Raw genomic sequence first — 23802 nt, forward strand, 5'->3', positions numbered from 1 at the left:
AGGATCCAACAAGGGAGGGTGCAGTGCTGGACCTAATTCTGGGGAATGAAGCCAGACAGGTGGTTGATATGTTGGTGGGGAAGCATTTTGGTGAAAGTGACCATAACACGGTACAATTTAAACTTGTTATGAAGAAAGAAATAGACAAGTTACAAAAAAAGGTTTTGGACTGGGGGAGAGCGAATTTTAGTAAAATAAGGCAGGATCTGGCAAAGGTAGACTGGAAAGTGTTACTTGTCCGGAAATCTACAGAAGTGCAGTGGCGGGCATTCAAAAAGGAAATGGGGAGGGTACAGGCCCAACATGTTCCCTCTCGGCTAATAGGTAGGAGCAACAAGCCCAGAGAACCATGGATGACCAGAAACATTCAGGGTACAATGAGAAGGAAAAGAGAGGCTTTTAGCAAATACAAGGAGAGCAAATCAATGGAAGCATTAATGGAGTACAGAAGGTGTAGGATGGAGCTCAAGAAAGCAATTAGGAGAGCAAAGAGGGGATGTGAGAAAGCTCTGGCTGGTAAAACCAGGGAAAATCCCAAGATATTCTATAAGTATATCAATGGGAAGAGGATAACCAGGGAAAGAGTCGGACCCATTAGGGACCAAGGGGGAAATTTGTGGGTGGAGCCAGAGGACATTGGTAGGGTGTTGAATGAATACTTCACATCTGTCTTCACCCAAGAGAGTGAGGATGTAGATATGGAACTGAGAGAGAGACTTGAGGTTCTTGAGCAAATTGTCATAGGGAGTGACAAGGTATTGGAGGTTTTGGCAGGCTTAAAAGTGGACAAATCTCCAGGTCCGGACGATTTGTGTCCCAGGATCCTGTGGGAGGCGAGGGTGGAGATTGCAGGGGCTCTGACCCTAATTTTTAATTACTCTCTGGCCACGGGGGAGGTTCCAGAGGACTGGAGGACAGCTAATGTGGTCCCACTATTGAAGAAAGGTTGTAGAGATAAGCCAGGGAACTACAGACCATTGAGTCTCACGTCAGTGGGAGGGAAACTATTGCTGAAAATTCTGAAGGAGAGAATCTATCCCAACTTGGAGAGGCAAAATTTGATTAGGAATAGTCAGCATGGCTTTGTAAGAGGGAGGTCATGCCCAACAAATTTGATTGAATTTTTTGAGCATGCCACAAGGTGTGTAGATGAGGGTAGTGCAGTTGATGTCGTTTACATGGATTTCAGCAAAGCCTTTGACAAGGTCCCACATGGGAGACTTATCAAGAAAGCAAATGCACATGGGACACAGGGTAACTTGATAAGGTGAATTCAAAAATGGCTTAGCTGTAGGAGACAGAGAGTGATGATAGACGGCTGTTTTAGTGACTGGAAGCCAGTGTCCAGTGGCGTACCACAGGGATCTGTGCTGGGTCCCCTATTGTTTGTCATTTATATAAACAACATAGATGACTATTGGGGGGCAGGAACAGTAAGTTTGCGGATGACACAAAGATTGGCCGAGTGGTTAACAGTGAGGTTGAGTGTCTTGGGTTACAGCAAGATATAGGCGGGATGGTCAAATGGAAAGAAAAGTGGCAGATGGAATTTAACCCTGAAAAGTGTGAGGTGATGCACTTTGGAAGGAGTAATGTGACATGGAAGTATTCAATGAATGGCCTGACACTGGGAAGTTCCGAGGAACCAAGGGACCTTGGAGCTCAGGACCTTGGACCTGTGGAACTCAGGAATAGGAAAGGTGCAGTCACAATGTTGGGGGTTTACTACAGGCCTCCCAACAGCCAGCGGGAGGTAGAGGAGCAGATATGTAGACAGATTTTTGAAATATGTAAAGGTAACAGGGTTGTAGTGGTGGGTGATTTTAACTTCCCCTATATTGACTGGGACTCACTTAGTGCTAGGGGCTTGGATGGGGCAGAATTTGTAAGGAGCATCCAGGAGAGCTTCTTGAAACAATATGTAGATAGTCCAACCAGGGAAGGGGCCGTACTGGACCTGGTATTGGGGAATGAGCCCGGCCAAGTGGTCGAAGTCTCAGTAGGGGAACATTTCAGGAACAGTGACCATAATTCCGTAAGTTTTAAGGTACATATGGGTAAGGATAAGAGTAGTCCTAGGGTGAAGGTGCTAAATTGGGGGAAGGCTAATTATAACAATATTAGGCAGGAACTGAAGAATTTAGATTGGGGGCGGCTGTTTGAGGGTAAATCAACATCTGACATGTGGGTGTCTTTCAAACGTCAGTTGATTAGAATCCAGGACCGGCATGTTCCTGTGAGGAAGAAGGATAAGTTTGGTAAGTTTCGGGAACCTTGGATAACAAGGGATATTGTGAGCCTAGTCAAAAAGAAAAAAGCATTCGTAAGGGCTAGGAGGCTGGGAACAGACGAAGCCCTTGAGCAACATAAAGAAAGTAGGAAGGAACTTAAGCAAGGAGTCAGGAGGGCTAAAAGGGGTTATGAAAAGTCATTGGCAAACAGGATTAAGGAAAATCCCAAGGCTTTTTATACGTATATAAAGAGCAAGAGGGTAACCAGGGAAAGGGATGGCCCACTCAAAGACAGAGGAGGGAATCTATATGTGGAGCCAGAGGAAATGGGCGAGGTACTAAATGAGTACTTTGCATCAGTATTCACCAAAGAGAAGGACTTGGTGGATGATGAGTCTAGGGAAGGGAGTGTAGATAGTCTGGGTCATGTCATTATCAAAAAGGAGGTGCTGGGCGTCTTGCAAAGCATTAAGGTAGATAAGTCCCCAGGGCCTGATGGGATCTACGCCAGAATACTGAGGGAGGCAAGGGAAGAAATTGCTGGGGCCTTGACAGAAATCTTTGTATCCTCATTGGCTACAGGTGAGGTCCCAGAGGACTGGAGAATAGCCAATGTTGTTCCTTTGTTTAAGAAGGGTAGCAAGGATAATCCAGGAAATTATAGGCCGGTGAGCCTTATGTCAGTGGTAGGGAAATTATTAGAGAGGATTCTTCGGGACAGGATTTACTCCCATTTGGAAACAAATGAACTTATTAGCAAGAGGCAGCATGGTTTTGTGAAGGGGAGGTCGTGTCTCAATAACTTGATTGAGTTTTTTGAGGAAGTGACGAAGATGATTGATGAAGGAAGGGCAGTGGATGTTGTCTATGTGTACTTCAGTAAAGCCTTTGACAACGTCCCTCATGGCAGACTGGTACAAAAGGTGAAGTCACATGGGATCAGAGGTGAGCTGGCAAGATGGATACAGAACTGGCTCGGTCATAGAAGACAGAGGGTAGCAGTGGAAGGGTGTTTTTCTGAATGGAGGGCTGTGACTAGTGGTGTTCCGCAGGGAGCAGTGCTGGGACCTTTGCTGTTTGTATTATATATAAATGATTTGGAGGAAAATGTAGCTGGTCTGATTAGTAAGTTTGCAGACGACACAAAGGTTGGTGGAGTTGTGGATAGTGATGAGGATTGTCAGAGGATACAGCAGGATACAGATCGGTTGGAGACTTGGGCAGAGAAATGGCAGATGGAGTTTAATCCGGACAAATGTGAGGTAATGCATTTTGGAAGATCTAATACTGGTGGGAAGTATACAGTAAATGGCAGAACCCTTAGGAGTATTGACAGGCAGAGAGATCTGGGCATACAGGTCCACAGGCCACTGAAAGTGGCAACGCAGGTGGATAAGGTAGTCAAGAAGGCATGCGGCATGGTCAGGGCATACAGTATAAAAATTGGCAAGTCATGCTGCAGCTATACAGAACCTGAGTTAGGCCACACTTAGAATATTGCATGCAATTCTGGTCGCCACACTATCAGAAGGACGTGGAGGCTTTGGAGAGGATACAGAAGAGGTTTACCAGGATGTTGCCTGGTCTGGAGGGCATTAGCTATGAGGAGAGATTGGATAAACTTGGATTGGTTTCACTGCAACGACGGAGGTGGAGGGGCGACATGATAGAGCTTTACAAAGTTATGAGTGGCATGGACAGAGTGGATAGTCAGAAGCTTTTTCCCACGGTGAAAGAGTCAGTTACTAGGGGACATAGGTTTAAGGTGTGAGGGGCAAAGTTTAGAGGGAATGTGTGAGGCAAGTTCTTTGCACAGAGGGTGGTGAGTGCCTGGAACTTGCTGCCGGGGGAGGTGGTGGAAGCAGGTATGATAGCGACTTTTAAGAGGCATCTTGACAAATACATGAATAGGATGGGAATAGAGGGATACGGTCCCCGGAAGTGCAGAAGATTTTAGTTTAGACAGGCATCAAGATTGGAGGGCCGAATGGCCTGTTCCTGTGCTGTACTGTTCTTTGTTGGCGTGTTTGTCCAGAGATCTCTGAAGGCAGAAGGGCAGGTTAATAGGGTGGTGAAAAAGGCATATGGGACACTTGCCTTTATCAATCGAGGCATAGATTACAAAAGCAGGGAGGTCATGTTGGAGTTGTATAGAACTTTGGTAAGGCCACAGCTGGAGTACTGTGTGCAATTCTGGTCGCCACATTATAGGAAGGATGTGATTGCACTGGAGGGGGTGCAGAGGCGATTAACCAGGATGTGGCCTGGGATGGAACAGTTAAGCTATGAAGAGAGGTTGGATAGGCTTGGGTTGTTTTCGCTGGAGCAGAGAAGACTGAGGGGTGACCTGATCGAGGTGTACAAGATTATGAGGGGCATGGACAAGGTGGACAGGCAGCTGCTGTTCCCCTTAGTTGAAGGGTCAGTTACGAGGGGACACAAGTTTAAGGTGAGGGGCAGGAGGTTTAAGGGGGATTTGAGGAAGAACTTTTTTACCCAGAGGGTGGTGACGGTCTGGAATGCACTGCCTAGGAGGGTGGTAGAGGCGGGTTGCCTCACATCCATTAAAGAGTACCTGGATGAGCACTTGGCCCATAGCCTTGAATGTTATGACGTGCCAAGTGCTGGCAAATGGGATTAGGTAGACAGGTCAGGTGTCTTTAATGCATCGGTGCAGACTCGATGGGCTGAAGGGCCTCTTCTGCACTGTATTATTCTGTGAATCTGTAAGTGATTAGGCAGGAGGGCAGGGGAGAACAGGGCGGTCATTTATTTTCATTGTATGCGGGGGAAGGGGGGGGGAGAATGGGTCAGAAATTTATTTACTGTGTAGTGGGGGGCAGGGTTTACGGGGTTCAACTGTGCAGGTCTGGCAGCCCTTTAAAAATGGCACCAGCGCCTGCGCAGAGGCAGCTGACGCCGCAACGTGATGGGGGGGTGAAATGAGCCGCTGTGGTGGCGCCCTGCGTGCGGGCCGCCATTATTTGCGCCTGTCGCCGCTCCTGGTGGCGGGCAAATGAAATTCAGCCCACTGTGTGGGGAACAGTCACCTGAGTGATTTTCCCCAGAGGACGGGTTCACCGTCCAATTAAAGATGGCAGGCAGACTCTTGAACCTCGAGGACCAATAGGAGGCCTTCCAGTACTGAAGAAGCAGCAGCTTGTAGTTCAGGAAAGTGAGAGAAAGGGCGCTTCAATTTTCAGGCACCATCTCTCCAACTTTTTATACTTTTAAATTTAAAAGTGTCTTCAGCAGCTGGCCCACAATTGTGGAGGGGGAGCTCCTCAACAGGCTGTGGCTGTGGCCAGGCAGGTGCGGAGGTCCTCAAAGCCTACCTGGAGTGCTGGACCCCAGTCTGCTGCCTCCGGGACCCTGAAAATTCCAGTCGGCCTCTGACAATAGGAGCTGAATTTTAATAGCTCGCCACCGTTCTCGGTGGTGAGCTTCAAAAAGTGCACGGACGAGACATGTGCCGAGGAGCGGCTGGGATATTTTGCGCTGCGGCTAATTAACATGGAGGGGGCGGACTGCCCGCCCCTGATGACGTAGTGGGGGTGGGCGCTTCATCCCCGGCAAAGGCTTCCGGCACCACCACACAGGCACCATTTTTAAAGGACTTCGAGCCCTTCAGTTTAATTTAAATTTTTTAAAGGTCCCGTTGCTCAAAAAATTTAAATAAAATTTTAATGTCACTTTGAATCCCCTCTCCACCACCCCCGCCATTGAATACTCAGTTTCTCAATTGCCCTACCCTCCCAAAAAAACATTTTTTGCAATCCCGAACTTTCTCCCCCAAACTTCGTTACTTTTGACCCTCAACCCCTTCCCACCATCCCTGCAACCAATGGGAACACATTTCCCCACTCACCACCCCCCACCCTGAAAAATTCACTCTTCCCCCTTCCCCACCAGTGTCACGCCTTGGATCTCCCAATGGAGATCTGAAGGCGCGGGAGTTCTGGCAGCCGGAACATCAGCTTGTTACGGCCACTGGGACAAGGTAAGTGTTTATGCATGCATTAACATTTATTTAAATTAAGGTTCTGCCGCCGAGCAGTGGCAGGGGGTGCCACTCCGAGGCCTCACCGCCGTGAGTAAAACGGGGTGGAGCCTTCCCGGCGTCGAGGCCCATGGCGGGCCCCTCTCTGAAGTATTTTCTGGGCCCCCCCACCATGACCCCCTATGTTGGGGGGCTGGTAAAATTCAGCCCTAGGTCTTTAGCTGCTGTTAATTGGCTACCTGTCACTTGTGGGAGAGTAGTCCTACTATGCCCCCCACCCATCCAGGAAAATAGCACGGGAGTGGTATGGTGCCAGCAAACCGGCACTCTGGCTAGTGGCACAAAATTTCGCACCGCCTGCCTCCACACTCGCCCCCCACCGTTGAGGCCTGAAAATCCTGCCCTATGTCTTCCTTACAGTTTACTTTCCCACCTAGCTTTGTATCGTCGGCAAACTTGGATACATTACACTCGGCAATATCTAATAATATTACATACAGGTTATTGCACATGATAAATAGGAGAATATATCTTCTTTGTCTCCTCTTCTGCTTTCACTACTCTCTTTTCTCTTCTGCTTCTCGTTCCCTAAATCTTTTTGTGTCACTTTCTGCCACCTTCTGCTTATTTCTCTATCTTTTTCTTCTTTTAGGTAGATTTGAGTGTGGGTGGTGGGGAAAGGAGACAATAGATTGCATTTAGGTAAATATTGTAGGGAAAATATGCCCCATGGTGGCTGTCCTATCATTTTCAAAATCATCACGCTGTAGAACCATAGAACTGTAGAAAAATTATGGCACAGAAGGAGGCCATTCAGCCCATCGTGTCTCCGCCGGCTGAAAAAACTAGCCGCCCAATCTAATCCCACGTTCCAGCACCTGGTCCATAGCCTTGCAGGTTACAGCACTTTAGGTGCATGTCCAGGTCCCTTTTAAACGAAAGCAAAATGCTGCAGATGCTGGAAATCTGAAATAAAAACAAGAAATGCTGGAAATACTCAGCAGGTCTGGCAACATCTGTGAAGAGAAGCAGAGTTAACGTTTCAGGTCAGTGACCCTTCATCAGTTTTAAATGAGAGTTTCTGCTTCCACCACCGTTCCTGGCAGTAAATTCCAGACATCCAACACCCTGAAAAGGTTTCTCCTCATGTCCCCTTTAATCCTACTACCAATCACCTTAAATCTGTACACCCTGGTAACTGACCTCTCCGTTAGGGGAAACAGGTCCTTCCTGTCTACTCTATCTAGGCCCCTCATAATTTTCTACACCTCAATTGTCACCCCTCAGCCTCCTCTATTCTAAGGAAAACAACTCTAGCCGATCCAATCTTTCCTCATCGCTGCAACTATCAAGCCTTGGCAACATTCTTGTAAATTTCCTCTGTACTCTCTCCAGAGCAATTATGTCCTTCCTCTAATGCGGTGACCAGACCTGTACGCAATACTCCAGGTGCGGCCTAACCAGATTTTATTTTTACAGTATACAGCGTTTTATACCAGCAATACATCCCTGCTTTTGTATTCTACACCTCGGACAATAAAGGAAAGCATTCCATATGCCTTCTTCACCACTCTATCTACCTGCCCTGCCACCTTCAGGGACCTGTGGACATGCACTTCAAGGTCTCTCACTTTTTCTACCCCTGTCAATGTCCTCCCGTTTACTGTGTATTCCCTCGCTCTAGTTGCCCTCCCCAAATGCATTACCTCACACTTCTCTGGATTGAATTCCATTTGCCACTTCTCCGCCCACTCAACTAAAACATTGATATCATTCTGCAGTCTACAACTATCCTCTTTACTATCAACTACACGGCCAATTTTTGTGTCATCAGTGAATCTTCCAATCATGTCTCCCACATCTAAGTCCAAATATATACCACAAACAGCAAAGGACCCAACATTGAGTCCTGTGGAACGCCACTGGAAACAGCTTTCCATTCCCAAAACATCCGTCGACAACTACCCTTTGTTTCCTGTCACTGAGCCAATTTTGGATCCAACCTGCCACATTCCCCTGTATCCCATGGGCTTTCATTTTACTGACCAGTCTGCCATGCGGGACCTTGTCAAATGCCTTACTAAAATCCATGTAGACCACATCCACTGCACTACCCTCATCAATCCTCCTGGCTACTTCCTCAAAAAACTCAATCAAGTTAGTTAGACATGACCTTCCCTTAACAAATCCATGCTGACTATCCCTGATTAATCCGTGCCTTTGTCCGTAGCAGTTCATCCTGTCCCTCAGAATTGATTCTAATAATTTGCCCATCACCGAGGTCAGACTGACCGGCCTATAATTATTTGGCCTATCCCTCGCACCCTTTTTAAACAATGGTATAACAATCGCAGACCACCAATCCTCTGGCACCTCACCAGTATCCAGTGAAGATTTGAAGATGATCCTCAGCGTATCCGCTATTTCCTCCCTGGCTTCCTTGAACAACCTGCGATGCAATCCATCCGGCCCTGGCAAATTATCCACTTTCGAGGATGTCAGACCGTCTAGTACTTCCTCTCTCATTATGCTTATCATATCTAATATTTTACACTCCTCCTCTTTAACTACAATGTTTGCATTAACCTTCTCCTTTGTGAAGACAGAGACAACATCATAAAGAACCCTGCCACATCTTCTGCATCCATGCATAAGTTCCCTTATACATCTCTGATAGGCTCTTCCTGTTCCTTAGTTATCCTCTTGCTCTTAATTTACTGATAAAACATCTTCGGGTTTTGCTTGATTTTACCTGCCAATACCTTTTCATGTCCTCTCTTTGCTTTTCTAATTTTGCTTTTCTAATTTCCTTTTTTTTTCACCCCTGCACTTTCTATACTTCTCTCGGCATTCTAAAATATTAAGTTTTTTGTGATCGTCATAAGCTTTCTTTTCTGCTTTAACTTACCCTGTAAGCTTCGAGACAACCAGGTAGTTCTAGTTTTGGCAGTACAACCCTTTATGTTTGTGGGGACAAGCCTACACCATGCCTGTAGTATATCCCTTTTGAATGCCACTCACTGGTTTGCCACTGATTTTCCTTCAAGTAGCTGTATCTAGTCCACTTTCGCCAGATCACCTCTCAGTTGTGTAAAATTTTCCTTCCCCCAATTTAGAACTTTTACTCCTGTTTTATCTTTGTCCTTTTCCACAATTATGCTAAAACTAGTTGTATTATGGTCACTATCTCCAAAATGGTCACCCACTGTTATTTCATCCACTTGCTCAGCTTCATTATTGAAGACTCAGGCTGGAATTTTATGCCACCCCGACAAGCGGGATGGTGGCGGAGGGGTGGCGTAAAATGGAGCGGGAGGCCGCCACTTTACATAGGGTGACGGGGGCGAAAAACAGCTCACCCGTCCCAGGCCAATCAAGGCCCTTAACTGGCTATTTAACGGCCACTTAAGGGCTCTTGCCCGCTTCCATGCAGATTATACATGTGGCTGGTCAGGCGGCTGAGGACTGAAGAAGCCGCTTAACAAAACCAGGCAGCTTCCGAGCGTCTCGGGGTGGAGGGCCGCCCGGCCTACCCCAACCACTTCCAAGACTCATCACTCGCCCCCCCTTCCCCCCAACCGACCACCCTTGCCTTTCCGGGGCCCCACCGATTACCCCCGGCGAGGCAACCAAAACTTACCTGCTGTCCCGGCTCCCAGGCATCCTCTCGTCATGCTGGGCTGCAGTCCCAGCAGTGGCCACTGCTCCTGGTGGCGCTGCTGGGACTAAGAGTTGCCGGCCCACTGACTGGCCGGCAGCTCTATTAAGCAGGACTTCCTCACGTAGGTGGATGTCCTACCTCACACCAATTGAAGCCTGGGGACCCGCAAAATACAGGTTGGATCCCCGGGCGAGGCGGATGCAACTTTTTAGTCGGTGGCCGGCTCCCATCCGTCTACTGTAAAATCCTGGCCTAAATCTAGAATTGCGGCCCCTCTCGTTGGGCTAAAAAAGTTCTCTTGAATGCAGTTGAAGAATTTTGTGCCCTCTGTGCCCTTCACACTGTATCCCAGTTGATATTAGGGTTGTTGAAATCCCCAACTATTATTACCCTATAGTTTTTGCACTCAGAAATTTGCCTACATATTTGTTCTTCTATCTCCCTCTCACTATTTGGGGTCTACAGTACACTCCTGGTAGTGTGGCTGCCTCTTTTTTCTTTCTGAGCTCCACCCATGCTACTCACTAGCATGCTTTCTCTCAGCCCCACACACTCGTGCAATATGTCTCACATTTAGTATATCATCCCTCCTCAAAGTTGTTATTGATTCCTTAACTAATAATGTTACACCCCCTCCTTTTTTATCCCCCTCTCTATCCCGCCTGAAAATTCTATACCCAGGGATGTTGAGCTGCCATTCTTGCCCCTCCTTAAGCCAAGTTTCCGTTATAGCAATGATATCGTGTTGCCACGTGTCCATCTGTGCCCTCAGCTCATCGGCTTTATTTACTATACTCCTTGTATTTAAATAAATACCCTTTAACACTGCCAAATTCCTGTGCTGCACACTTTTTAACCTTTGCTTCTTCTGTCTTTCAGAGTTACTCGCTAATTTTCTGCCTCTCGTTCCCTGCCCTGACATTGTTCTAGCTGATACTGCGCTCAGGTTCCCATTCCTCCGCCAAACTCATTTAAACCATCATCAACAGCACTAGCAAACCTTCCTGCAAGAATATTTGTCCCAGTCCTGCTCAGGTGTATACCGTCTGGCTTGTACAGGTCCCACCTTCCCCAGAACTGGTCCCAATGCCCCAGAAATCTGAACCCTCCCTCCTGCACCATCTCTCCAGCCACATATTCATCTGGTGTATTTTCCTATTTCTACACTCACTAGCATGCTTTCTCTCAGCCCCACATACTCAATCATTATGTCTCACTGTGACTCCAGTGGGTAAGTGCTACCAGGGCTGGAAACCAGGCTAGGACCTAGATAACCTGGGCCCCAGCCTTAGGTTGGGATTCCACAGGCCTTTTAAAGTATGGAGCCTTTGTCCATCCCTACCATGGTCAATGTCAGAGGAGGGGGCAGTTCCGGCTCTGGGGGTTCCCTAGTCGGCTCTTATAATCCCAAACTTGCATCTCTTTGTTCTAGTGCCTTCAAAAGTGTTTTTGTTCTTTGCATTCCTCTTTCGCCCTTCTCCTTTGACCTCTCCTCAAAATAAAAAGTGATTTTCCTGCCTTTTTTTGCGACACTCTCTGTAAAGAAAGGTTAGACAGTCTGAACTTCTTTCACACGTCTCAAAGGTTGGTCGTAGAGTGATACTGATTAGACTCTTGGTACAGAAATCCAACCTGCTCTGTTGGGTAGACATGAAAATGGAAGAAAAATAACTTGTGAAGATAAATGCAATACCCACAGCAAGAAACATGATTAAGCTAATATTGAGGAGTAAATTTTCACCTTAAACATTACCAACAATTGCAGTTAGGATACAGCTGGCTTTTCTGCATCTTGCTATGAAGTGAAGTAGCCCATACTTACTGATGCTAAAGAGTAGCAACACTTTCATGCAAAGGAACTCATCCTGAGACAGATGAAGCCACTGAAACTCCTGGGACAGTCGCTGCATTTCCACACAGAGATTATACATTGTTGATTTTTGCATTCGTTGCCTGTAAATGCATGAAACAATATGAACAACAGCTGGTGGCAGAGACTGCAGCATACAGTTTTACAATTTCTATGCTTCCTTTGTTGTTGGTACAAAAAAAGTAACAATGAACAATTTTTTTGTTATTTAAAATGATCAGCATCAGAGATAATTCCACCTATTCACTGTGCACTGAATTAACATCAACACTAACATTAAAATGGGTAATTAGGTACTTTCATAGAAATGGTTTAATAATTTTTACAAAGAAGTTTTATGTCTAGAAGAATGTTAGGTTACCTACTTTGCAGGGTATTCATCAGTCTTCTAATAAAAGGGTGTTACTTATGGGCTCTCCCTTTCCAATGCCAAATATAAAGTTCAGCTCCCCTGGGCAATATCAATCCTTTTTCCCAGGAAAACCAAACTTCACACAAAATATCTAAAATGGTTGTAATTAATTACAATGAATATGCATCATAGTAACAACACACATTACTGAACTTTTTGTATAACTGTCTGAACAGTGGTTTTCGAAAAATGCTTCCATTTAAGGAATGAAGAGGACCCTATAAGGGAGGCAAATTAACTTTAACTTTTTGCTAGGATTCACTGAGCAGCACCCACATGAGTGGGGTAAATGTTTAAAGTGAGATTAGACACCTGCACTCGGAGTGGATTAACTAAAAATCCATGTTATCTGAAAGATTGTAAATAAAGTTAGTAAATGAGGACTGGACTAGGTTAACAGCTTTGCACATATTCTCCAGAGGCAGGCCTGAGAAATGTTTGTGAAGATCTTTATTATTTCCTGGATAAAAAGAAGCATAAGAATGGAAATCTGAAATAAACACCCATGGCAGAATACACAATGGGACCATCAACATATGAAAAGGAGGATTATTGTTTTAGGTAAAAGCCAAATACTGCAGATGCTGGAAATCTGAAATAAAAACAAGAAATGCTGGAAATACTCAGCAGAACTGATAAAGCGTCACTGATCTGAAATGTTAATTCTGCTTCTCTCTCCACAGATGCTGCCAGACCAGCTGTGTATTTCCAGTATTTCTTGTATTTATTGTTTTAGGTGCTACAAACCCTTTTGTTATATACTATGCATATACATTTCGATTGCAGACCTATCAATAATCTTGTGCATGTGTGCACTTCCTTTAAATGCCGTAATTAATTCCTGCAACATTTTGCTGTCACACCTATTTTCATTATGCTATTTTCATGTTGTCTAACTATAATGCTTTTTAAGTCACACAAAAATAGATGAATTTTTGAATTGTATTGTTACAGTGAATTATGATTGGTAACATAACTAGTTTTGCAGGTTCCTTTTTCCTGAGTAAGTAGCACTGTGAATAAGCTAGGAATGTACATTCTAAAACTGGTCCTTAAATGTGTTGAGTTAATTGTTCTGGTGAGAGTCTGCTTTTATTTTATAGTAAATTAAATAATTTTGGCCCGATCCTATGGAGCTGATGCATAAGGGCTTCCTATCAGCACCCAACCTATAAATAAATAAAATTCTGTATAGGCGCTTCTTGCAAATCATATTTAATTCCCCACTTTACTTCAAATAAGTTGAGTTAATTCTCTTACTGAAACTTTTTTCTGTATTTTCTAAGTATGATTAAGTAATTTTACCCTACCCTTTGAGGCTGCTGCTTCAAGGCTTCCTGCACTCCCAAAGGAAAGCCATAGTCAAAGGAAGAGCATCACATGAAATTGTGGGCATGATGTCTATGATTTCCGTCCATTCTAGACTGTGTAGCAAGTGCAAGTATTGTTTCCTTTTTAAACTGCGAGGTCATGGAATTGGTATTCTGAAGTATGCTGATGACATGCTTTTTTATCAGTACAGCTCTTGACAACCCATAAGCAATGCCATAGCCATACCCACTAGTAATATATTAAATGTCTTGCATCTAGCACACACTTCCTGTAACACTTGTATATTATCCTTTCTCCATCATGGTATTTCCATCATGTCCTTCTCATTACTCAAAGATCCTTGGACTCCTTTGCACTGTTTACACGTCAGGGACATCTAAATACTCTCAAACTCTCAATACTTGTAAGCCTTCCTCCCCAGTTCTTCAAGATCCAAAGATCTCTTTCCTGATACTCTTAAGATCTCACAAATGAAGGGGTTCCTTTTGATTGGCATTTCCGTCGAGTGGGAACCTCTAATTTGACAGGATGGTGGAATATATGATTTGGCTTACTGCTGGACTCCTGATTACTGCCAGCAATAAGGAGAGCAGATTCCATGGGCCTGACCATCCCAGGTCTGGCAACACTGACTTGTAACCTTCCAGGAGATCATTAAATTTGATTTTTTGTGATTGTTTACAAGATGATGAGTTCTTTTACATCAGAAATGTTTCCAATTACAACTTTTTAGCATAGTGTTGCTTAAAAGATAAAACCTTGACATAAAAATTGTGCCATAATGCAAGAATTTTAATATAATTTTTTATATATAAATTGTCAGACTAGTTCATCACACTTTAGGCATCATAATTTGCCAAACAAGAAAATCTTTCAACCACTGTATAAAAAAGAGAAAGCTTGTTTTTCTCAGGATTTGCTAAAGTGAAGTAGTGCAACTGGTCTCTAAATGACAAACCAATTACACATATATGCACCTTAGCAGCAGCGCAATTGATTTTATGCAATAGGTGGTATAATGGTCTGTTCTTGTAAAATAGCACATTTATGAGTGGATTTATGAGCTAGGCAATGGACGATCCATTCGTAGCCTCTCTTTTCAGATGCTGACTGTCTACTGTCATATTCTTAACAATTTACAATGTTTTTCTTCCCAATAAATGACAGGCTATATAGGAGGCATCGTATCTTCGGATTAGATAAGTGAAGGTTCATTATCCATTGAATATTCACTTCATCAGCTTGCCTGTGGAAATTCATTGAGCATATTCAAGACAGAAATCGATAGATATCTGGATACTAATGACATCAAGGGATAGGGCGGGAAAGTGGCATTGAGGTAGATGCTCAGCCATGATCTAACTGAATGATGAAGCAGGCTCAACGGGCTGAATGGCCTACTCCTACAGTCCTATGTTCCTGGCTAAAACCAAGGCAATCAACAAAATTTGTCTTAATACTACAAATTCAAGAATGTGACAGCTGAAGTGTAAGTGTGTAAGCTTATGAAGGATCAGATCAAATCAGGCAGGTATCCAAGACAATCTCACTGTATAATCACAAAAGTGGACCAGCATGCACCACACTGGTCAGATACATAGCAAAAATTGTTATTTAAACTCGAGTGCCAGTATCACCAACACAAAAAGAATTTTCAAAAGTATTCCTTTTGCTTGCACATGAAATAGACCATTATGGTCTTGCCTGTTTAGAAGATACAGATTAGGTTCTCGTATTACAGAATGGCTGAACAGCAAACTGTTCCATTCAGTTTAAAATGCTGCTGAGAGCTTGTTCAAATATTTGGACCTCATCTATAGAAGCATATAAGTCTACAGCACAGAAGGAAGCCATTTGGCCTACCGTATCGGTGATAACTCCTTGCTAGAGCAATCCTGATTAAGAAATAAAGCCTGAGTTAAAAGCACAATTTTAGTTTAAAGGCCATGATTTAGTAGCTGTTACAGAGACCTGGCTACAAACTGATCATTGAGATTTAACTGAACAGACTGTCAAATCTTTAGAAAGGACAGAGAAATTGGGAAAGGAAGTGGGAGTAACAATATTGATAAAAGACATAATTACAGGGATTTTAGTATAGGTGATCGGGAAGTGGAAACAATATAGGTAGAGTTAAGAATGGCAAGGATGCAAAACTCTGGTAGTTGTCTATGGATCTCCTGATAGTAGTGATGCAGTGAGGCATCAGAGATCAGGAAGCATGTGGTGAAAAAGCGGTTATAATGGGAGATTCTAATTTTCCATAGTCGGGCAGAAGCAGAACAACTCAAGTAGCAAAGGCAATGAATTTCTAGAATGTATTTGGACAGCTTTTTAGAACAATATATTTTCTAGCCAACAAGAAAATAAATATGCCATACCAGATGTAGTGATTATTAAACTGGATAGAGCAGTTAATAGATAAACCTACTAACAGTAGGAAGTATTCGAAATAGTATTTGGTACAGTACAAAACCCATACATACCCTTAAAAGGCAAAGACTCCACTTGTGTAATTAAGCAACTATGGTAAACATATGAGAGAAGGGACAGTATCAAGCTAAAAGAATAGGTTTACACATAAGAAAGGAAAAGGGAAAATCCAGTGAACTGGAAAAGCTACTAAAAAGCAACTCAGGTATGCAAAACAGTAATGAGATACAAAAGAGGAGTATGAGAAACTTGCAAGGGATATCAAAGCTAACAGCAAAATTTTTAAATAACTATATTAGGAGGAAGAGTGAGAATGGAGAATTTAGGCCCATTAAGAACAGATGCAGGTAGACTATAATGAACAATAAGGAAATTACCGACTTGTTAACTAAGTATTTTGCATCTGTTTTCACAGTGGAGGAAAAGGATATAATACCAGCGGTACAAGGGACCCTAAAAATAAGTCAAGGGAAGAAACTTAGTGGATTTAATGTAAGTAAAATAAATGGTAATGAGAAAATAATGGGACTTAAGATGAACACATTTCCAAGGTAATAAATTGCAATTACATGAGTCATAATGTTCCAATACTCTCAAGATTCAAGAATTGTCCTTATGGATTGGAAAATTTCAAATATCATTTCATTATTTAAGAAGGGAGGGAAAAAGCAGGTAACTATACACCTGCCTGTTACCATCAACTGTGGGGATATTACTGGAAACTACTGTCAGAGACAGGGCTGAATTTTATTCTCCTGCCGCCGAGTGCGGCAGCGGGTGAAATAAATGGCGGCCTGCAACTGCGAGCCACGCGCTGCCATGCCGCCACGATCTACCAAGCGGTGGCTCAAGGTAATGCCTTGGTCAGGTCAGCCCCCAACCCCCCAATCAAGTGGCGGGGGTGGGCTCTGCGATACAGACAATGGCGTCAGCTGTCTGTGCGTAGGTGCCATTTTTAAAGGGCAGTCAGCCCTGCCGCTAAATTTAAATATTTAAAATCGTACCCCCAGTACACCGCAATAAAAAATATCGCCCCTTCCCACCACCCCATAACACCTACAGATAATAGTTGCCCTCACCCCCCCACCTCAAAAGACGTAAATGCAAGACTTGACCTTCACCCCCGCCAACCAAACTGTTCAAAGTGCAGAGGTCAACCCTTCGCCCCCTCCCCTACAATGCATATTTGACCACAAACCTCTCCCCCTACTCACTGAAAATCCTAAGTACCCCCGTTCCCCACCTCGGTGGCGCCAGCTTTCCCTGGTCGGGAAAGTGAAGGCGCGTGAGTGCTGGCCGACGCACAGAAGATCCCAGGCAGCAGGTAAGACTGCTAACAGTTTTATTTCATCGTGTTCATTTTCTTAATTTATATATTCAAAGTCGGGTCCCACTGCCCAGCAGTGGGGGGAGGGCCGCAAGAGAGCCTCACCGCCGCCGGGAAGATCGGGCTCGGCACTCCCGGCGTCAGGCTCGGTGGCGGGCCGCTGCCAGTACAATCTGATACAATCTCCCGGCCACCCCCTGCCACGGATCCCGACGTCGGGATCTTAACAAAATCCAGCCCAGAGTGACAGTATTTGGGCAAGTATCAACTGATCAAAAAGGGTCAGCATGCATTTGTGAAGGGTATATCACATCTGAATAGGATGTCTATGGATACTATTTACTTGTACTTCCAGAAACCAGTCAATAAGGCTCTGCAAAAAGAAATTCGTAGCAAAAATGAAAGTGCATGGAATTGTGACATGGATTGGTAATTGGTTGGGAGTAAGGAAACAGCGAGCAGGGACAAACAGTTCATTCCCTGATTGGCAGGATGTGATAAGTGGCATTCTCCAGGTCTCTGTAATGGGGCCTCAGCTTTTTGCCATGTCTACAAATGTCCTGGATGAAGGAATACAAAATTGTACATCCACATTTGCAGAATATGCCAAGTTCGGAGGCACAGTAAGTTGTGTGAATGGGAGCAGAAAGTTACAAATGGATACAGACAAAGTGGGCAAAGCTACGGCAGATGGAGTTCAATATGGAGAAGTGTGAGGTTATCCATTTTGGATCTGAGCACGACACTTCCAAACACTTTCTTAATGGTGAGAGAGCTGTGGAGGAGCAAAGAGATTTAGGTGTTCATGTGCACAAAGTTGCTACACAGGTACAAGAAGTAATCAAAAATGCTCATGAAATTTTGGCGTTTATCGCAAGGTGAGGTTGCAATTCAAACATATGGAAGTGATGCTTCAGTTGTACAGAAGCTTGGCCAGACCCCGTTTGGAGTACTGCATTCAACTGCGGCCACTGAATCTCAGGAAATGTATTGGAACAGGTTGCATAAACTTGGTTTGCCTTCCCTTGGGTTTAAAAAGCAGCGGGGAGGAACATATGAACATAGGAGCAGGAGTAGGCCATTCAGCCCATCGAGCTTGCATTCAATATGATCATGGCTGATCATCCATTTCAATGCCTTTTTCCCATACTATCCCCATATCCCTTTATGCCATAGGTATTTAGAAATCTGTCAATCTCTACTTTAAACATACTCAATGACTGAGCTTCCACAGCCCTCTGGGGGAGAGAATTCCAAAGATTCACAACCCTCTGAGTGAAGAAATTTCTCCTCATCACTGTCCTAACCTCATGGCCCGGCATATCCCCCACTCTACCACTACCATCAAGCTAGGAGACCAACCCTGGTTCAATGAAGAGTGCAGGTGGGCATGCCAGGAGCTGCACTAGGCATACCTCAAAATGAGGTGTCAACCTGGTGAAGCTACAGCACAGGACTATCTGCATGCCAAACTGCGTAAGCAGCATGCGATAGACAGAGCTAAGCGATCCCATAACCAACGGTTCAGATCTAAGCTCTGCAGTCCTGCCACATCCAACCGTGAATGGTGGTGGACAATTAAACAACTAACTGGAGGAGGTGGCTCCACAAATATCCCCATCCTCAATGATGATAGAGCCCAGCACATCAGTGCGAAAGATAAGGCTGAAGCATTTGCAACAATTTTCAGCCAGAAGTGCTGAGTTGATGATCCATCTCGGCCTCCTCCTGCAGTCCCCAGCATCACAGATGCCAGACTTCAACCAATTTGATTCACTCCGTGTGACATGAAGAAACGACTGAAGGCATTGGATACTGCGGCAAAAATACTGAAGACCTGTGCTCCAGAACTTGCGGCGCCCCTAGCCAAGCTGTTCCAGTACAGCTACAACACTGGCATCTACCATGAAATGTGGAAAATTGCCCAGGTATGTCCTCTACACAAAAAGCAGGACAAGTCCAACCCGGCCAATTACCGCCCCATCAGCCTACTGTCAAGTGATGGGAAAGTGTCATCGACAGTGCCATCAAGCGGCACTTGCTTAGCAATAACCTGCTCACCGATGCTCAGCTCCTGACCTCATTACAGCCTTGGTTCAAACATGCACAAAAGAGCTGAACTCGAGGTGAGGTGAGAGTGACTGCCCTTGACATCAACGCAGCATTTGACTGAGTATGGCATCAAGGAGCCCTCACAAAACTAAGGTCAATGGGAATCAGGGGGAAAACTCTCCGCTGGTTGGAGTCATACCGAGCGCAAAGGAAGATGGGTGTGGTTGTTGGAGGTCAATCATCTGAGCTCCAGGACATCACTGCAGGAGTTCCTCAGGGTAGTGTCCTAGGCCCAACCATCTTTAGCTGCTTCATCAATGACCTTCCTTCAATCATAATGTCAGAAGTGGGGATGTTCGCTGATGATTGTACAACGTTCAGCACCATTCGCGACTCCTCAGATAATGAAGCAGTCAGTGTAGTAATGCAGCATAACTTGGACAATATCCTGGCTTGGGCTGATAAGTGGCAAGTAACATTCGTGCCACACAAGTGCCAGGCAATGGCCATCTCCAACAAGAGAGAATCCAACCATCTCCTCTTGACATTCAATGGCATTACCATCGCTGAATCTCCCACTAGCAACATCCTAGGGGCTACCATTCACCAGAAACTGGACTGGAGTAGCCATATAAATACCGTGGCTACAAGAGCAGGTTAGAGGCTAGGAATCCTGCGGCGAATAACTCACCTCCTGACTCCCCAAAGCCTGTACACCATTTACAAGGCACAAGTCAGAAGTGTGATGGAATACTCTCCACTTGCCTGGATGGGTGTAGCTCCAACAACACTCAAGAAGCTCGACACCATCCAGGACAAAGCAGCCCACTTGATTGGCACTTCATCCAGAAACATTCACTCGGTCCACCACCGATGCACAGTGGCAGCAGTGTGTACCATCTACAAGATGCACTGCAGCACCACACCAAGGCTCCTTAGACAGCACCTTCTAAACCCACAACCTCTACCAATTAGAAGGACAAGGGCAGCAAATGCATGGGAACACCACCACCTGCAAATTCCCCTCCAAGTCACACATCATACTGACTTGGAACTATATCGCGGTTCCTTCATTGTCGCTGGGTCAAAATCCTGGAACTCCCTTCCTAACAGCACTGTGGGTGTACCTACCCCACATGGACTGCAGCGGTTCAAGAAGGCAGCTCACCACCACCTTCTCAAGGGCAATTAGGGATGGGCAATAAATGCTGGCTTAGCCAGCGACGCTCACATCCCATGAATGAATAAAAAAAAGGTGGCTTCCCCCTTATTTTGAAATCGTCTTGCCTGGTTCTAGACTCCCCAACCAGGGGGAACATTTTAGCTGCATCTACCCTGTCTATCTCTTTAAGTAAAAGCAAAATAATGTGGATGCTGGAAATCTGAAATAAAAACAAGAAATGCTGGAAATACTCAGCAGGTCTGGCAGCATCTGTGGTGAGAGAAGCAGAGTTAACGTTTCAGGTCAGTGACCCTTCTTCAGAACCCGTTCTGAAGAAGGGTCACTGACCTGAAACGTTAACTCCGCTTCTCTGTCCACAGATGCTACCAGACTTGCTGACTATCTCTTTAAATATTTTAACAAAGAACAAAGAACAGTACAGCACAGGAACAGGCCATTCGGCCCTCCAAGCCTACGCCGATCTTGATGCCTGCCTAAACTAAAACCTTCTGCACTTCTGGGGACCGTACCCCTCTATTCCCATCCTATTTATGTATTTGTCAAGATGCCTCTTAAACGTCGCTATCGTACCTGCTTCCACCACCTGCCCCGGCAGCAAGTTCCAGGCATTCACCACCCTCTGTGTAAAGAACTTGCCTCGCACATCCCCTCTAAACTTTGCCCCTCGCACCTTAAACCTACGTCCCCAAGTAACTGACTCTTCCACTCTGTCCATGCCACTCATAACTTTGTAAACCTCTATCATGTCGCTCCTCCACCTCCGTCATTCCAGTGAAAACAATCCGAGTTTATCCAACTTCTCCTCATAGCTAATGCCCTCCAGACCAGGCAACATCCTAGTAAACCTCTTCTGTACCCTCTCCAAAGCCTCCACGTCCTTCTGGTAGTGTGGCGACCAGAATTGCACGCAATATTCTAAGTGTGGCCTAACTAAAGTTCTGTACAGCTGCAGCGTGACTTGCCAATTTTTATACTCTATGCCCCGACCGATGAAGGCAAGCATGCCGTATGCCGCCTTGACTACCTTATCCACCTGCGTTGCCACTTTCAGTGACCTGTGGACCTGTACGCCCAGTTCTCTCTGCCAGTCAATACTGCTAAGGGTTCCGATGAAGGGTCACTGACCCGAAACGTTAACTCTGCTTCTCTTTTCACAGATGCTGCCAGACCTGCTGAGTGGTTCCAGCATTTCTTGTTTTTATTACTCCTAAGGGTTCTACCATTTACTGTATACTTCCCACCTGCATTAGACCTTCCAAAATGCATTACCTCACATTTGTCCGGATTAAACTCCATCCACCATTTCTCCGCCCAAGTCTCTAACCGATCTATATCCTGCTGTATCCTCTGACAATCCTCATCACTATCCGCAACTCCACCAACCTTTGTGTAGTCTGCAAACTTACTAATCAGACCAGCTACATTTTCCTCCAAATCATTTATATAGACTACAAACAGCAAAGGTCCCAGCACTGACCCCTGCGGAACACCACTAGTCACAGCCCTCCATTCAGAAAAGCACCCTTCCACTGCTACCCTCTGTCTTCGATGACCGAGCCAGTTCTATATCCATCTTGCCAGCTCACCTCTGATCCCGTGTGACTTCACCTTTTGTACCAGTCTGCCATGAGGGACCTTGTCAAAGGCTTTACTGAAGTCCATATAGACAACATCCACTGCCCTTCCTTCAATCATCCTCGTCACTTCCTCAAAAAACTCAATCAAGTTAGTGAGACACAACCTCCCCATGCTGCCTCTCGCGAATAAGTTCATTTGTTTCCAAATGGGAGTAAATCCTGTCCCGAAGAATCCTCTCTAATAATTTTCCTACCACTGATGTAAGGCTCACCGGCCTATAATTTCCTGGATTATCCTTGCTACCCTTCTTAAACAAAGGAACAACATTGGCTATTCTCCAGTCCTCTGGGACCTCACCTGTAGCCAATGAGGATACAAAGGTTTCTGTCAAGGCCCCAGCAATTTCTTCCCTTGCCTCCCTCAGTATTCTGGCGGAGATCCCATCAGGCCCTGGGGACTTATCTCCCTTAATGCTTTGCAAGACGCTCAACACCTCCTCCTTTTTGATAACGACATGACCCAGACTATCTACACTCCCTTCCCTAGACTCATCATCCACCAAGTCCTTCTCTTCGGTGAATACTGATGCAAAGTACTCATTTAGTTCCTCGCCCATTTCCTCTGGCTCCACACATAGACTCCCTCCTCTGTCCTTGAGTGGGCCAACCCTTTCCCTGGTTACCCTCTTGCTCTTTATATATGTATAAAAAGCCTTGGGATTTTCCTTAATCCTGTTTGCCAATGACTTTTCATGACTCCTTTTAGCCCTCGTGACTCCTTGCTTAATTTCCTTCCTACTGTCTTTATATTCCTCAAGGGCTTCGTCTGTTCCCAGCCTTCCAGCCCTTACGAATGCTTCCTTTTTCTTTTTGACTAGGCTCACAATATCCCTCATTACCCAAGGTTCCCGAAACTTACCAAACTTATCCTTCTTCCTCACAGGAACATGCCGGTCCTGGATTCTAATCAACTGACATTTGAAAGACTCCCACATGTCCGATGTTGATTTACCCTCAAACAGCAGCCCCCAATCTAAATTCTTCAGTTCCTGCCTAATATTGTTATAATTAGCCTTCCCCCAATTTAGCACCTTCACCCGAGGACTACTCTTATCCTTATCCACAAGTACCTTAAAACTTATGGAATTATGGTCACTGTTCCTGAAATGCTCCCCTACTGAAACTTTGACCACCTGGCCGGGCTCATTCCCTAATACCAGGTCCAGTACGGCCCCATCCCTAGTTGGACTATCTACATATTGTTTCAAGAAGCCCTCCTGGATGCTCCTTACAAATTCTGCCCCATCCAAGCCCCTAGCACTAAGTGAGTCCCAGTCAATATAGGGGAAGTTTAAATCACCCACCACTGCAACCCTGTTACCTTTACATCTTTCCAAAATCTGTCTACATATCTGCTCCTCTACCTCCCACTGGCTGTTGGGAGGCCTGTAGTAAACCCCTATCATCGTGACTGCACCCTTCCTATTCCTGAGCTCCACCCATATTGCCTCACGGCATGACCCCTCCGAGATGTCCTCCCGCAGTACAGCACTGATATTCTCCTGAACCAGTAATGCAACTCCCCCACCCCTTTTACATCCCCCTCTATCCCGCCTGAAGCTTCTAAATCCCGGAACATTTAGCTGCCAATCCTGTCCTTCCCTCAACCAAGTCTCTGTAATAGCAACAACATCATAGTTCCAAGTACTAATCCAAGCTCTAAG

The 23802-nt window shown here is 45.2% G+C and overlaps 1 protein-coding gene across 2 annotated transcripts in view; it reads right to left on the reverse strand.

Annotated features, from left to right (window-relative positions):
- Positions 1-23802, reverse strand: part of ar (androgen receptor) — a 402038-nt gene that overhangs the window by 13274 nt on the left and 364962 nt on the right. For both annotated transcript variants that reach the window (XM_068047213.1, XM_068047216.1), the window contains one exon: positions 11715-11845. In XM_068047213.1, the coding sequence (XP_067903314.1) occupies positions 11715-11845 (131 nt within the window). The remainder of the gene's footprint in view (positions 1-11714; positions 11846-23802) is intronic.

This window comes from Heterodontus francisci, chromosome 15 (genome assembly GCF_036365525.1).
Source record: "Heterodontus francisci isolate sHetFra1 chromosome 15, sHetFra1.hap1, whole genome shotgun sequence".
Classification (NCBI taxonomy): Eukaryota; Metazoa; Chordata; class Chondrichthyes; order Heterodontiformes; family Heterodontidae; genus Heterodontus; species Heterodontus francisci.